The sequence below is a fragment of the Carassius gibelio genome, chromosome A5 (assembly GCF_023724105.1).
Source record: "Carassius gibelio isolate Cgi1373 ecotype wild population from Czech Republic chromosome A5, carGib1.2-hapl.c, whole genome shotgun sequence".
NCBI lineage: Eukaryota > Metazoa > Chordata > Actinopteri > Cypriniformes > Cyprinidae > Carassius > Carassius gibelio.
Genome location: NC_068375.1, coordinates 30,207,175 through 30,224,484, shown reverse-complemented (window position 1 = coordinate 30,224,484; position 17,310 = coordinate 30,207,175). Strand labels below are relative to the sequence as shown.

At 36.5% G+C, this 17,310-nt stretch overlaps 1 protein-coding gene across 8 annotated transcripts in view; it reads right to left on the bottom strand.

Annotated features, from left to right (window-relative positions):
• Nucleotides 1-3,676: 3,676 nt before the first annotated feature.
• The window catches only part of LOC128011636 (globoside alpha-1,3-N-acetylgalactosaminyltransferase 1), a 49,975-nt gene continuing 36,341 nt past the window's right edge, over nt 3,677-17,310 (bottom strand). For 4 of the 8 annotated variants that reach the window (XM_052594284.1, XM_052594304.1, XM_052594298.1 and 1 more), the window contains 6 exons: nt 17,120-17,155; nt 15,544-15,570; nt 12,137-12,184; nt 8,764-8,793; nt 8,517-8,654; nt 3,677-5,504 (listed from right to left, as the gene is read on the bottom strand). In XM_052594284.1, the coding sequence (XP_052450244.1) occupies nt 4,814-5,504; nt 8,517-8,654; nt 8,764-8,793; nt 12,137-12,184; nt 15,544-15,570; nt 17,120-17,155 (970 nt within the window). In that variant the 3' untranslated portion in view covers nt 3,677-4,813. The remainder of the gene's footprint in view (nt 5,505-8,516; nt 8,655-8,763; nt 8,794-12,136; nt 12,185-15,543; nt 15,571-17,119; nt 17,156-17,310) is intronic. The other 4 variants (XM_052594331.1, XM_052594291.1, XM_052594323.1 and 1 more) reach the window with 1 other exon arrangement.

Sequence of the window (17,310 nt, the reverse complement as noted above, 5' to 3'; positions counted from 1 at the left end):
TACTACAACTACTTCACAGCATCTGGTGGCACCTTCTGTCGAATTGCATGGACCCCATCAAACCACTGGACCAACAAGAAATCTGCATTGCCTGCCTGGGCCTGGCCCACTCTAAGGCTAAGTTCTCTGAGTCTGACTGCATGCTCTCTGCTGACTTGGATATTTCCTCCTCATCCTGTCTATACAGCGTTACCCCTCCTCAGAGCAGAGCTGCTGTGAGTGCCTGTTATCGGTGTTATCCTCCACGAGCTGTTTTTCCCCGCCAAGGAGTCAGTCTTCTTGGCTGCTGAGCATAATAGAACACAGGTATTCTCTCCAGTTCAGACTCAGACAACCCTGTTTCAACAGCGTGACTCTGTCACTGACATTGCCTCAAAATACCCCTTTTTTGAGACCATAGGTTTACAGCTTGCTCGCAAAAGGAGGGTTAGAGCAAGTCTCTGACTGAGCTGGAGAGCAGGTTTTACAGCCGGTACTTTGTGGTACCGAAGAGAGATGGGGGGCATTCATGTACCTGAGTCCCATCAAAACAGCACTTCACAAGTGAGCGTTCAGGATGACGACTCTGAAGCAGATCCTGGCACAATCCATTCTGGGGACTGGTTAGCATCGATAGATCTAAAAGATGCAGACTTCCATATTCAGATAGCACGGCACCACAGTTGTTTTCTGAGGTTTGATTTTAACCCATTCACGAGTGCTTATCAATCATACAGATGTGCTACTTCACCATCTGGAGTCCCTATATGCTGCACATGGATATGCAGAAGAGCATGAATGTTCACCCCCTGTCAATCCTTGGTGGAGATACGAGCCTGCCTCTCTCAAGAGTGCATAGTGATGATTTCATCAGTTTTGCCCCACTTCAGACTGACCTGGTCTGTTCCCTTTTTGGAATTTCAGAGGGTTTTGGGATTTATTGGTTTGGCCTTATAAATCAGTTTGCTACTTGGGTTTTCTGCACATAAACCGCTTGGATCAGAAAGCGGTGTCCTTAGTGACTTTTCTGCTGAAGTGCCCATGAACTTCAGTAGAGGGCATTCCATTCAGGACCATTCCACCCATCAACCACCAGGTGTCACCATATCATCACTTGGACACTAGCACCTCTCATACTGTTGCACCACACCCAAACTACATCTCCCATGAGTCACTGCATCACTATCACCTTGCCACACCTGCACCTCATTCATCAGCTAATCTCTTTGCCACACCTGCACCTCATTAACACACACAAATAAGCAGCACACTCACTCCAGCAGATTGCAAAGTCTTGTTTAGCCCTGTCTACATTTCTGAGAGTTTTCCCCGTATTTGACTTTTGGACTGTGTATTCCAACTCTGATTCTCTGCTGCCTGTCCCGATCTATGCTTGTTTATGGTTACGATTCTGGTCACACTTGACACCATTCCTGATCTCTGCCTGTCTGACCATTCTGTTTACTAAATGGTGCAATTGGATCCAAACGTCTCTGACTCTCTCTTCGTAACACTTATTATAGATGGATCATCATCTACTCTCCATTAGAGTGATGCTTATCCCCAGTCTCCTAAACCATGGAGCAGACATGCAGGAACAGAATTTCTCACAGGGAGTAGAGACTGCATGCCAGTTTGAATGATCTGGGACAGAACCAATCAATCACAGAGACCATTCACTCACTTCTGACAGTGCATTCAAACAAGGCTGTATTTCCCAAAAGTATTATTTAGAAACCATTGGTGGTAGCGGCAGCCCAGTACAATGCATATCAGAGGACAGAAAAAAAAAATATATGTTTGAATTATTTCACAATAAATAAACTGAAATTGTAGCCTACATGTACATAGTTTGCGCAACTACATTTCTTCAAACTGAATGTTAAAAGATCATATTGATCATGTTCTATTCTGTAAAAGTAGTATAAATCATACAGTGTCAGAATAAAAAGGTTGAATTTTATGCATGCAACAGTCTGCCATTGGCAGTCCCTTATAATAATAATACATTTTATTTATAGGTCTCAAACTCACAGTGCTACAACATTTACAGAAATTAGACTTCAGGAGTTCACCCTTACATCTAATCTGAAAGCGAATATTAAGCATATTTTGGCGTGCTGTCCTGGGGGAGGGGTCCAGGCCTGGAGTATAGCCCGAACCCAAAGAACTCCCCCTATCCCTAATTTGGGATAAAAATGGATGCCGAAAAACTGTCGTAGGACGGGAGGTAGGAAGGCTGCATATGTATACACTTGTTGTGCTAGTTAAGATGGTTAGCTAAACAAGATACTCCTCCCGAACTTTGTTAATAAAACCTCATAAACCAAAAAGAGAAAAAAATACATTATATCAAAAAGGACACAATAATAAAATATATATTAAAAACTTGACTTAAAATATGTTTCTTAAAACAGTCCAAAGATGTGGCATTCTTATAATATGCAGGTAATAAGTTCCATAACTTGGGGGCATTGTAGAGAAAGGACCACCCCCCATAGTTTTTAGTTGACAATGTGGCTGGCACAGAGAGGAGAGCCATCAGAGCCGAGAGAGTGAGGGTATGGTATAACTAAGTCACGGATTATGAAAATGAACCTTGGTTTTACTAGTGACCATAGTTCAAGCGTAGTATTTGTAGATTTCCGTGGTGACTATTTTAACCACCTGTAAACAAAAAATATAACTTAACATGATGCAATTAAGGCATTTTGAATATTTTAATGTGTTTCAGATATAAAGTTAAGTGAGTATCCATACCCCTTTTACTCTTAATAATGAAAATTTGTGTTTAAAAGTATTGAATCAGTATAGATATCGACGATAATTATTTGGTATTGTTTCGAAAACAAAGTAAATCGTTTTCTATCCTCATTGAATTCGATGATGTCATCTTCTCAGTTCAGTTTAAATAGTATCTGTGCAATCATTTACAATCAAGTCAATGATATCGCTGTAAATGAAGTGACCCCAACTAAGCAAGCCAGAGGCAACAGTGGCAAGGAACCAAAACTCCATCGGTGACAGAATTAAGAAAAAACCTTGGGAGAAACCAGGCTTAGTTGGGGGGCCAGGTCTGACGCTGCTGTGATTTCTTGGCCAGTGCTGCTGTGTTTTCAGTCCAGGAGAGGTCCTCTGTGATGTGCACACCCAGGAACTTGGTGCTGCTCACTCTCTCTACAGTCGCACCGTTGATGGTCAGAGGAGCATGCTGAGTGTGCACTCTCCTGAAGTCAACAACAATCTCCTTTGACTTTTGAGATTGTTGTCACTGCACCACCCAGTAAAAGTGTATTTCAGTGTGCTATGGGATAAAGTATATTTACATAAACCAAATACATGTACATCTTAAAGATGCTTACTAAATGTCTATTTAACATCTGACAAGAAAATCTTTAAGTTTTGCAGATGAGCACATCACAACATGAAACAGACATCTGAGTGAGTGATGTATGTTTGCTACAGGGACAGATGAGACACGTGTAGTCTCCGGTGCAGAGTGACTGACGATGTATGGAGACAGAATAACAGTATGGTATGGTATGGTATATCTTAATTATTGTAAATTTCAAACAGAGCTATTACAGTATTTACAGTTTTTTTTTTTTTTGCCGTAATAAAAAAAGCACAACTAGACATTCTGGTGAAAACAATTAATCATTATGGCCTTTATTTTCTCTTGAATGTATTGTATGTATTATTTACTATTTTTTTTTTTTTTTTTTTTTACACATTCTTGAAAACTTGAATGGTTGAAGGCAATTGTGCTTCACCTAACAAACCTGAGTCTATCAGTCTTGAGTTGTGAGTGTGAGTTGTGATTAAAAGAGACAGTGTAAATCCAGAGTGATGAAAATGAGAATAAATGTGAAACAATAGCTAATAAAATATTCAAAATTTGTTATATACAATTAGGTTTGCAAAATTGAGAGAATATTCAAGACTAGAAAATGGGAATATATGGGAGTTAACAGGAATTCATGGAAATAAATTAGGAATCTGCTAAATTGCAGGAACAAGAGAGCATTTCAATAGTCCAGCCTGGACAGAACAAATGCTTGAACAAGGTTCTGAAAGAAAGGGTCTGATCTTCTTGATGTTGAATAAAGCAAATCTGCAGGATCAGATAGTTTTAGCAATGTGGTCTAAGAAAGTCAGCTGATCATCAATCAATACTTCAAGGAATTAGTGAAAATGTGATGTGATGCCATGTACACAGAGGAGAGAAGTGGTCCAAAAACTGAGCCCTGAAGCACTCCAGTAGTTAGATTTTGCAATTTGGGCACCTTACCTCTCCAAGGTACTTTGAAGGACCTATCTGAGAGGTAAGACTCAAAACAGTGAAATGCAGTTCCTGAGATGCCCTTTGCCATTATTTTTACACTCTTACACTCATCAAACCTGCATTTATTTGATAAAAAATACAGAACAAAATAGTAACAGTATGAAGAATTAAAATTTAAAATAATGGTTTTCTGTTTTATTGTATTTTAAAGTATAATGTATTTCTGTAATAAAAAGCTGAATTTTCATCACCCAAAAGATTTCTATTTTGAATAAATACTGTTCTTTTAAAGTTAAATTTCCATTTAATTCCCATTTCCAATTTAAAATATTTCCAAAATACCCCAGATTATATTCCCATGGAAAGTTTCTGGAAAATGTCCACCTCTTTGCAACCCTGTAAAAGGCATTTCCAATACTACTACACTTCTAACGTTAGTGCTATTTATTTTGAACCAACTGAAAAAACTGCAGTAATATTTACATGCCTGTTAGGTGATTTCATACCAATTCCGAATAAAGTCCATAAATATGTGATCATTTACATCTGTTATGGGTTTGGACGAACTGCAGCATAGTTTTTAATAACCTGAGAGAAGCGAATGATTTGTACTTCATTTGTGTGAGGTTTGAAGTCCTGCCACAAATATTCTGGTGAGAGCACCTTACTGGGTTTGTTATAAAGGAAGTACTTGTTCAAATGGGACTCCTCCTGCCATGCTGCCTCAATGGATTTAGCTGCATCAATGTCCAGTTGCTCACGGCAGGTTTTAGCAGCCTCGTGTACATCTTTCACTAAGCCACCGATCACAGCCCCACCATAATAATAATCGCCCTCAGCATGAGGAATGAACGCTTGAGACTCGGGCCTGCGCTCATATGGGAACTGTTCACGTGGTGTTTGATAGTAACCAGGATGTATCACACCTACAAGACGACCCAAAGACTCTGACCCCCATCGGCCGTAGAACTTTGTGTCCACATCAAGGCTGAAAATATAGTCAGCTTCACTGACCAATCGACTTTCAATTAGTTTCTCCAGCTTTTCCATCCTTCGTAAAGTGATCTCCTGCCATCTGTTAGAACTAGGGACTTTCAACACCGTCAGCTGACGTTCTTCACCCAGTTTCACTTCAGGAACTTGTTCTGGTTGATCAGTGAAAACATAATAATGCACACGAAATCCAATAAAGTAATTCTGCTCTGCAGACTCCAGGAAATCTTTAAGAAACTGAGTGTATCTGGAAAAAAAGGAAGAGTAATAAAAAAAATCTGTAAAACATTTTATTCACCAAAAGAAGACCATAAGACAATATCTAATATACTGTACATTTGACACCATACAAAACACTAGATCAGGATTGTCCATGCAGCCATGAGGAAAAGCAGAATATTCTAGAAAGCAGGGTCAACTTACCATCGGCGATGGGTAGTATTTCAGATACAAGTATTTAAAATATGCATTTGAAATACAAAATAATATTTTGTATTTTAAAGGCTTTGGAAAAAAATCTAATGTAATTTTTATTTACACTGAAGATTAGTATTTTTGTAGTTTCAAAATACATAAAATATTTTGTGCCAGTCCACTTCTATCAGGGTGCTGATTTTGTGTATCATCTAGTTCAGACACCCACCCTCCCTCAAACCCCAACATTCATGCATGTGAGCTGCAGCTGTACATCTCCATTTAGCATTGAGTGAGTGACTTTTCTGGAATAAGAGAAGTTGAGGATTTCTTGGTCAATTCTACTTGTTGATTAAAGTCAGTCAGTTTTGATAGTTAATCGTTTTTTTTTTTTTTTTTTTTGCAACTAGCTTGACTTATGACATTAGAACAAAACATACTGTATGAATATGATATAGTGTGGAAAATATTTATTTAATCCCCTGCTGATTTTGTAAGTTCGCCCACTTACAAAGAAATGAAGGGTCTATCATTTTATTTCTATAGTTTATTTTAATGTATAGAGATGGAATAACAACCAAAAAATCCAGAAAAAAAAAACACATTATATAAAGGTTAGAGATGTATAGCTTTGCTAATAAGGGTGTGCCATGCAGTGACAAGGCTACATAAGGGCCAGGGTGGCACTGGCTCACCCAATCAAATGAGGAAAAAAGAAAATCCTGCATACATTACAATAATTGCTTAAATAAATGAACATACAAACAACTTGCATGTGTGAACAAGTAAAATAAATAAATAAGCAAGCATTAATAAGATCCTAGTGGATGAGCGCTGATCTTCTAGTATTGCACTTCCATTATTTTGCGAACGCAAGAGCTGTCAATATAAGCAATCAATCCAATCTAAGACCAACTGGTCTTTAGTCATCGTCCCATCCAACATACCTGAGATCCGGTTTCTACTGGTTAAACTTCCAAATGACGCATCATCATCACTATAGCAATGTAATCTTATCTTAGATGTTCTAAGCAGTATGTAATGTCACTCTAAAGGCTGGAATACTCACATAACACAACTTTTTCAGTAGTTTATTTGGGGGTTCTTTGACGCTGAAGATTGTTTCTTTTACTTAAATATGGGATTTTTTTGAGAACATTGTGGATTAAAGCTTTTTTTTGTGAGATTTTTGTGGTTTTGTTTCTTTCTTTGATTTGGCACAGTCTAGTTCTTTTTATATTTTCCCCATTCTTTTGTGAACCTAATAGATATTTGCTTGGTTTAAAATTGTATATCTGTTGTAAATTTATGAAAATAAGTATTTTGGGTAAATTTTTTGGCCTGTTTAATTACATTGTGATAAATGTAATTTCTCAGTTTATTAGACTCAAAAATTGTATTTAAATTAATTATAATTGTAAAATGTACATTTTAGATAAACTTTCTAATTTAAAATAAACTACATACAACACAATAAACTTTACATGAATACGTTTTTTTTTTTCTGTTTTGTTGTCATTTTTTGTGTGTGAGTTTGTTTTGATATATTTATGCCCATCTGTGCTTACCATCAAATAAAACCTTGAACGCTTGGTTGATTGACAAAGATTTCTTACTCATGGTTATCAGTTCCCAAAACATAACCACTTTAAATGCTTATTATTATTGGTATCTTCTTTGATGTGAAGATCAGGAGATCTTGGTGGGGATTCTCACATAATAGGTGGTTATGCAATCTTTTTTTAATCTTCTCTTTTAAACTTTAATATGTTTTTATTATTGTGTGATATTGAATGATCTTTTTGATGCTAAATAAACAAAAGAAGGTTATGTTCAGTTGCTATGGCTACTTGCATGCCTTGAAAGTTACCCTTCAAAACAATAATAAAAGGTTATTTGTTTACTTGCGCAACATACCATGGGGAACACCCCAGACAGGATCCAACGGCAGTCTAGCATTTATTTAATAACAATAGTCAAAAGTACACAAGAGACTAGAAAAAGAAACAAAAGAAACAGTAGCCAGACAAGGGAACTAAACTAATAAACCAAAGGCCCGTTCACACCAAGCACGATAACTATAAAGATAACGATAAAGTTATAGTTATAAAAATCTTTCTCAATATTAAAGAATAGCGGAGTCCACACCACAACTATAACGATAAAGGCAAAGAGAAACGATATCGTTGGAATCACTTTCATAACTTTTTTTTTTTTCTGATGAACGATAAAAACATTGCCAACCAATCAGAATCAATCCTGCTGTAATGAGCTTGAGAATTTAAAGCAGCAGACGCGTGTCCGCTTAGAATACACAGACAATATCGTTCGCTGGTGTGGACACTAATATCATTATCTTTATAGTTATCATTCTTGGTGTGAACGGGCCTTAATAAATAAAATGATGGCACAGCCTTTGCAATGGGTTTAAATGGATCGCCTTAAGCCCCTGATCAATTTGAATCCATTATGGTGCTGATTTATCATTTCAACCTTCTTCTGTCTAGAAGAAAAATGGAAAGCTAGTGATCCTGAAGACCATGATCAGCTGGTTCATGTGTGTCAAGCTGGAGCTAAAGTCAAAGATGAGGATTGGTCACTACAATAGATGAACAAGTTCATATATGCAAGTGGCAAAACTGGTATAACCACATAGATGGACAGATAAAACTAGAAATGTTTTTCTCTTGCATTGTGTGCGATGTGTGCTATGTCAGTCAAGTTTATTAATTCATGACGATACCACAGTCTGCCTGACTTATAATTAAATGTTAAAATTAAATGCTACAGTTAAATTCAAAGTCAATGAAGATCAGAGGAAGAGATTGGAGAGATGGAAACTCACTTTCCAAGAGCGAAGACTGTAGTTGCTATGGTGATGTTTTGTTGTTTGTAGATCGTGTCAATCAGGAATGGATCAAAAGTTCCTTCCCATACAATTGGGGATAACCACGGCGTCGTGGCAATAACTTTGCCATCTGGTCTGTTTTAAATGAGGAAATACACACATGTGTGGATGAACAGAAAATCCAAATCCAATCCAAAAGTAGTGTAAAATTAATAAATAATAGTTTAAACAAGTATGTTCTTACCCTACTACACTAGGCTGTTTGTATGAAAGCCTGTAAAATAAAATAATAACAGTTGTTGTAAGATTATTATTCTATTCATTATTCTAAACTGTTTTGACCTCCAATTTATTTTTTCAAAAGTCTGCTGATGATGTGGCTTAATGTGATCTGAACATGGATCTTGACACCGGAAAGCTCTCAACTGACTTAAGATTAAATCTTAAGATTAAACGTCTGGGACACATCACACCCAAACTCTACCAGTTTTACTCGTTACCTGTCAACATCTGCATTCAATTGGAAAAAAACGATAATAGATTTAACAGCTCATTATAGTCTTGTACTTCACTAACTCAATAGTTACTCACTGCCTACACACCTTCCTATATACTTCGGTCCCCTGAAGCCACTCTTTTGGAACAGCATATTACCTTAATATGATTTGCATTTCTTCTACATCTCTCTATACTGCCCTTCCCCTTCTTTTAGCCTTGGCTCCGGATATATTTCCCCCACTCATTATAATATCTTCATTAAACAGTTGTAAGTCATGAACCAAACCAACCAGAAATTATGTGAATCACAATATTAAAAACTTTGACTGAAAGCAAAAAAACGACCGGAGAATCTGATAAAAAGTCAAAAGGTACACAACTGCATACTTGATGTTAATGAGGGTAAGAACTATAATCCAAAGAAACATTGCGAATGACAAATTAAAAACGGAAAAAAAAAGAAAGATGCTAAATATAGATGGTTTCATCGGGCGTACGCGCCTGGCCCTAAGTTAAACATGCAGTACATGCTCATGTTTATTCAACGAATCCTTTTGGAAAATCGTTTACTTTTAAAATCGTGGCGAGTCTCCACAAATAAATAAATGTATGGGAAACACATCCCACATCACAACCACTTGTAGAAGACACCGCCTCCAGACCGGAAGTTAAAGCTGCAGTAGGTAACTTTTGTAAAAATATATTTTTTACATATTTGTTAAACCTGTCATTATGTCCTGACAGTAGAATATGTGACAGATAATCTGTGAAAAAATCAAGCTCCTCTGGCTCCTCCCAGTGGTCCTATTGCCATTTGCAGAAAGTCATGCATTTTTAGCTTGTCCTGAATCATTAGGGTGCACCTATAATAGTATAGTGTTTATATTCTTCTGACTATTTTAGATTGCTTCAGGGGTACCGCGGCGGAGTAACCCAGTACCTTTGTGATTCTTCATAGACACAAACAGAGAGAAGTAGTTCCGGCTACAATGTTCTTCCGCAAGACGCAAGCAGTTCTGTTTGTTAACTACTAGAGTTACTGACTTCAGCTTTAATAATAACAATAATTCCTTACATTTGTGTTTAAATATCAAAACAAGGCACAGGTGTTTTTATATCACTGTATTTCTGAAGGAAGACTTGCATGTTATATGCCTGATAGTGATAAAACAGCGTTTGTGAGCGTAGCTCTGCTTAATTTACAGCTGTTACTGGGGAAACCTCTATTTCTCGCGCTTTAAAGCATCTCCTGCTTGCAAAAAATTAATTTGCATTTTCATTAAGTCGGCCTGATTTACGCAGCAAACATATTTTCTTTGTTACCAAAAAATATCTACTCTAGAGGGACTTGGCTATTGTTTTTGATTCTATTTGAAAGTCTACCGGAAGTTAAGTTAGGGCCACAAAAGCGCGCATGCGCAGTAACGTTTGTTTATGTTGTTGCCGTTGAAACCGCCTATAGATTTAGAAACAATAAATGTATGTTTATACACATTTTTAAGTAATCTGAAAGTATAGAGAGATCATTATTACGACTATAATTATGACTATTAAGTTCGCAGTGCTTCATGGAAGTGAAGAGGCACTAAAAGTTATTTTGGCGAGATTTGGTTGTCACGATTCTCTGATGGGTGGAATCATGGGTAATGTAATTTCTCACCAATAATTTTGCTGTTACAAGATGTTTTAAAAAATAATTTGAAATAATGCAATCTGATAGCTCCAACAAAACCATATAGGTCACCTGTGCTGGCAAAATTAGTCACAAACCTATGAATGAGTCACAAACCTTGAATGATGTATGATTTGTTGGAAACGGGCAAAAATGACTGAGGTGAGTTTTATGTCGAGAGAGTAGGCAAAGTGAAATCTGAGAAAAATCACAGAGCAATGTTGCATCCTTTCCTCCAATTACTATATTAATAATCAAAATATATCTATTTTTATTTTATCTCTGTTATTATAAATAAGAACAGAAGCAAAATAAATAAATAAAGGTAATTAAACATCTAAAATTATTATTTGGAGCATTGGGATAGCTAGATGAGGGCTTAATGAACAAATTTTTGTGAAAACCTCAAAATCAACATTTTTTTATTTTTGCCTGTAGCCCAAAATTAGCTTTAGCACTTTCCAACTCATTTTGCCAGCACGTGTCACATATGTCACCCTGGACCACAAAACCAGTCTTAAGTCGCTGGGGTATATTTTAAGCAATAGACAAAAAAACATTGTACGGGTCAAAATTATCTATTTTTCTTTTATGCCAAAAATCATTAGGATATTAAGTAAAGATCATGTTCCATGAAGATATTTTTTAAATTTCCTACTTTTAATTTTTGATTAGTAATATGCATGGCTAAGTACTCATTTTGGACAACAAAGGTGATTTTCTCAGCATTTAGAATTTTTTTGCACCATCAGATTCCAGATTTTCAAATAGTTGCATCATGGGCAAATATTGTCCGATCATAATTTATTTAGATGACGTTTACGACACTTAAGACTGGTTTTGTGGTCCAGGGTTACATATAATTGATTTACAGCCTCGTAGCTCACAGTAGGTCTGTATTTAATGGCTTATTATTCATTGTTAAAATTAGTTCCCATATAAAGAAAATGAATGGGATTTTTACTTCCAGAACCTGACTGTTGCACTCTTCATATGGCTTAACATTCCTTAAAGAGTCATCCATTTTTGGCAGGTATATTTCAAGATACATCATTGAACCTCTCGCACCCTCTTTGTCACACCTCCCTGTCCTCTTATAAACAGTTTGTAGGCTTTATATTCTAGTTGCTGAACACATGCATTGCAGATGATTTAGTGTCTTTGCATTAGTCAGCCTGAGGGCATTGCTCTAATGTTGATCAACAGGTGCTAAGTACACAAAACACATGCATAAAATGATACCTTCTTTTATTTAAAAAGCAACCCCACATATACCTTGTTAAGGATTAAAAAACAACTAGTTACTTACCTTATATAGACTAACACAACATAGCTGAATATTTTGGTGGGGCACCATACAGATGAACTGTGGTTGACTGAATGACAACTCAACAAATAGATCACAATAAATTAGAGCAAATCTGTTGAAGAGAGTGTTTGTACTCACCCTTGCGGTAATTGTAATTTCGAGTTTTCCTGGTGCTCTTTTGTTAGACTAAGAAATAGAATACAGAATCAGTAAATAATTAAGTAGGCTTGAAAAGGCCAACTTACTGAAATCCCATTTAAACTAATTCTTCTTCTTCTGAAATTAAAAGCATCAACCCTAACTTCTCCTACTTCTCCTACTCCTAGAGCTTTCAAGCTACCACCAGCAAACTTAGCCCAGTGGGGGCAGTTGCATACTTAGCCTTAGCCTTACTTAGCCTCAAAGAATGAGTTTGACCAACTAGCTGTTAGACAAGTTAAACTAATGTATGTTTTTTTTAAACTGAATAAAAAAAAATGATGACCAGTTTAAAAAAATAATAATAATTGATGACTAACTTGAAAGACTGAACCTTTTATGCAACTGGCCCCAGATCTTCAGGCTGTTCTGACCAACAACAGCCCAATAAAACCAAGAACGATAACTATAAAGATAACTATATTAGCATCCATTAGATTTCATCTCTTTATTGTAACCACACACTGGTCTGTCCCTTTAAATTATCAAGCTAAAAATAGCTGGAAATGGAGGCGGAAGCCAGACATAAAATTGACAAATGTGACCCTGGACCACAATATTAGTCATAAGGGTCAAATATTTTTAAATTGTACAACTATTTGAAAATCTGGGTCATATTCATAAAGATTCTGAGAATCCTCTCAGAAAACTCTTAATTTAGCTTAAAAACTTTACGTAGGAGTCTCTTAGCTTAAGAGCGATTCGGGACCGATCTGAGAGCAACTCTGAGTAAGGAAAAGACAAAAACTTTCATCTAAGTGAGGAGGCGGGGTTGACCCCGTTGCTATGTATGACACAATCTTTTGAAGACTGTGATTGGTTGGTTGTCCAAGAAGGAAAAAAAGAGTGATTTTATAGGGTCTATTCTAATTCTCACTTTGAATTTACATGCCTAATTTTTCCTATTTGACCGTTCTCTCTCTCTCTCTCTCTCTCTCTCTCACACACACACACACACACACACACACACAAATTATATGTGTGTATATAAATGCTTTTTTTTATTTACCATGCTTTTAATTTCCTATAAGGTATTTGATTGGCTTAGAATGATAAAAATTGTTCCACTCTTTCCAATTAAAGTGATTGCTGTCCTATTTAAGTGGCGGTTTGAATGTTGGTTTTAATGTATCAAACATGGAATCAAAACCAAGAAGGGCGAGAAACCAAACTGGACAGAGGAACAGTGTTTAAAGTTAGCTCAGTTAGTGGATGAACACAAGGCCATTCTTAAAGGAAAATTTGGGCCAGGTGTCACAGCAAGGGACAAGCAGCAGACATGGGAGCGTATAGCACAAACTATTAACGGTTCATTCCCCCTGCTTGTGTGCACCTATAAGCCTGCAATATTCATAAATGCAGTTTTTTGAGCCTGCAAGGTGGGAATGTCCAGTGGAAACTAAATTAACTGCAAAACAATAAGATGTTCTGAGAGTGCTGTAATTGTTTGTGTGATCACTCTGCTTACAGAAGGTTGTGACAGACCCAAGCCATCATATTGCATTGTTGCATTTTCCCAGTTGCCAAATATCGTAATGTAGTGATTACTTTAATTTCTGGCACTATGGCATTTCTGCGCTGTGTCGGAGATGTTAGCACGTCTCTAATAAGATCAGTCACAAACATGATCCCTGCACGATCTAATCTATAGTGTCTTATTAACTCACTGTCATCCATTGTCTGTAACACATTTCTTCTGCCTCTTCGTCTTTCTGCCATTTTCTCCTCTGCTAAAGAAACTCTTAAGCCTCTTAAAAGCCCTCGTCTGTGCTCCTAAAAGGTTTGACCTTAAAACCTTTTTTAAGGGTTAAGATGCTTTCTGAATTACTTTTTTCTTTACTAGGACTTTTTCTTAAATTTTAAGAGTAAAGAATTTTCTTAGAATTTTGTCACTAGGAGCTACTTTTTGCATTAAGATTCTTTATGAATACGGGCCCTGGAATCTGAGGGTGCAAAAAAAAAAAAGAAATAATAATAATAATCATTATTCAAAAATCTAAATATTGAGAAAATTGCCTATAAAGTTGGCAAAATGAAGTCTGTAGCGATACATATTAGTAATGATAAAACACTTTTTTGACATATTTATGGTAGGAAATTTAGAAAATATCTTCATGGAACATGATCTTTACTTAATATCCTAATGATTTTTGGCATAAAAGAAAAATCTAGAATTTTGACCCATATAATGTATTTTTAGGTATTTCTACAAATATACCTGGCAATTACATCCGGTAAAAACATAAATACTTGAAGACAAGCTATATTAACTTCTCCATTGTTGTCCAGTCATAGTACAAGCAGGGTGTGACGGTTGGTCAGTGTGGTATTAGTCCCGCCCCTCCTCCACTGTGACTGGTCAGCTGACTTAAAAGTGACAGTGGTGTAAACAGGCCTTTAGTGTGCTATAGAAACCACCCATAACACCCTAGCAACCACCTAAAATACCCTAACAACTGCCCAACAACACCTTAGCAACCACCTGAGTATTCCTGCAGCCACATATCAACACCTGAGCAACCTACCTGGGTACCCTAGCAACCGCATAGCAACACCTTAACAACCACACTGGGTACCCTAGCAACCGCATGACACCTTAGCAACCACCCTGAGTACCCTATTAACTGCATAACACCTTTGCAATCACCCTGAGTACCCTAGCAACTGCATAACACCTTAGCAACCACCCTAAGTACCCTAGAAACTGCAAAGCAACACCCTAGAAACCACCACAGGTACTTTAGCAGCTGCTTAGCAACACCTTAGAATCAATACAAGATACAATCTATTTATCTATTTTCTAATAGACTGTATCCACCTTCACATAAACGTGGGCACCGGCATTTCCGAACTATAATGTGTCATATTTCCGGTAAAGGGCTTCTGTTAATAGCAGTTGTATTGTGATGCAGTAGTTTTGCAAATTATAGACATTTATAGACATGTGCAAGTACATGACTGCATTTATATGTTTACAGATTATACATAGTACTATATTTATTTCTATAAAATGTTTCATAATTTTTTAAAATAAAATATCACTTAGAAGCTTTACTAGGTTTTAAGTTTCTGGAATATAAAAAGAATATTCTGGGTTTAATGCAACTTAACATATTAAGACATGATTCCCCTTTATTAAAATAATGCTCACACCTTTACACAGAAGTAAAATATGTTCTATCAGGATAAAAAGTCAGGTTATCAATTCATGTTTAAGAGTACATTTGCAAACAAAACATTCTAAAAACTCTGACTGTATAAAAGTGTACGTGTGCTTCTGTGAATGTGTTTTGGTATGTATATGGGTGTATGTTTTAAGTGAGTGCATGAGCAGTGACAGTACTTACTTGAGGCAAAATCTTTTATCTTTGTATCTGAAACAAAGATTAAGTCATAATACAAGAACACTGCATCAATTACAGTATTTTATTATCTTTTTTATTTGATGCTCTTTAAGCGTACATGTACATGCTGCCTTTACAAAGTATTGGTGAAAGTAAATTTAAAGGGGGGGTGAAATGCTATTTCATGCATACTGAGTTTTTTACACTGTTAAAGAGTTGGATTCCCATGCTAAACATGGACAAAGTTTCAAAAATTAAGTTGTACGTTTGAAGGAGTATTTCTGTTCCAAAAATACTACTTCCGGTTTGTCACAAGTTTCGGAAAGTTTTTTTCGAGTATGGCTCTGTGTGACGTTAGATGGAGTGGAATTTCCTTATATGGGTCCTGAGGGCGCGTCTGCCGGAAGAGCGCGCGCTCCCATATAGCAGAGCACTGAGAGGCTGAGCACAGACAATCACTGATCAGAGCGAGAGCGTCGCGAAATGTCACAAAAGGAGTGTGTTTTTGGTTGCCAGGGCAAGACAACCCTGCACAGATTACCAAAAGAGAAACAGCATTAAGGGACCAGTGGATGGAGTTTATTTTTACAGAGCATCAACGGAGTTGTGGAAGTGTTTTTGTTTGTTCCCTGCATTTCGAAGATGCTTGTTTTACAAACAAGGCCCAGTTTGACGCCGGATTTGCACATCGTTTATTTCTCACATCGTGAGTAAAACTGCTTCAAATATCTCTGTGTTATTAACTTAGCTATCGGCGCATAAGCACATCAAGTAAACAACATGCGATGTTGTCATCAAACTGCACTTTCCACATATACAGCTTAAAAAAAAAAGACGACAAAGTGGAACTTAGTCATTTTCCAAAACCGCTAAGCAAATATATACAGTTTCAGTACATACCACATAGAGACTGATTGCTGATGCTACTCTTGTTCAATTTCAGCCTCTGGATCTGATTCTGGATCATAAATATACGCTGAATCTGACTGTTAGCCATGGTTTGTTTTGGTTGGTTTTGTCCTCACGAAGCTTCCAGACGCGCTCAACTCAAAAGCCTACTGGCGCTTGTGATTCTTTAGCTCCGCCCACACGTCACGCCTCCAGGCGCTCGTGTTTTTCCGGGAAAAATCGGTACAGACTATCTTTCTCTTATGAATATAATAAAACTAAAGACTTTTTGGAGTTATGAAGGATGCAGTACTACTCTATAGGTACTCAAGATTAACAGGATATTGAGTGAAAACGAGCATTTCACCCCCCCTTTAAAATTTAAAATGCCTATAAGTATAACATTGACCCTAAATGTAATCAAAAAGCAAATTGAAAATGCTAATTTGGTAATTGATCAATTTGCAGTTTCTGTTATAGACAGTGTCTTATTCTCATGTTTTGAACTGTATAAAATTGATAAAATAACATCTGCACAATGATTATATTACTCATTATTCCTATACAAGAGTATCCCATTCATTTCCAGAACAGTAATAAGAAATTATTAACTGGTTTTGTTTTATAGATATTTACAAAAGACTGTTCTGATGGGTTATCACAGTTATCACAACAACAACAAAAAACTTACCCAACTGAGGTGGAAGTGTAGCCCAAAAAAATAAGTCTATGAGAAAACACAATAACAGAAAATTAATGATAACACATTTTGAAAAGCTCATAAAGATTGAATCTATTCTTATGATTTCATTTTCCTATGAATTTTAATTGGCATATAATTCAATATACCATTTAACATGATTAAGATGTATACAAATCAGC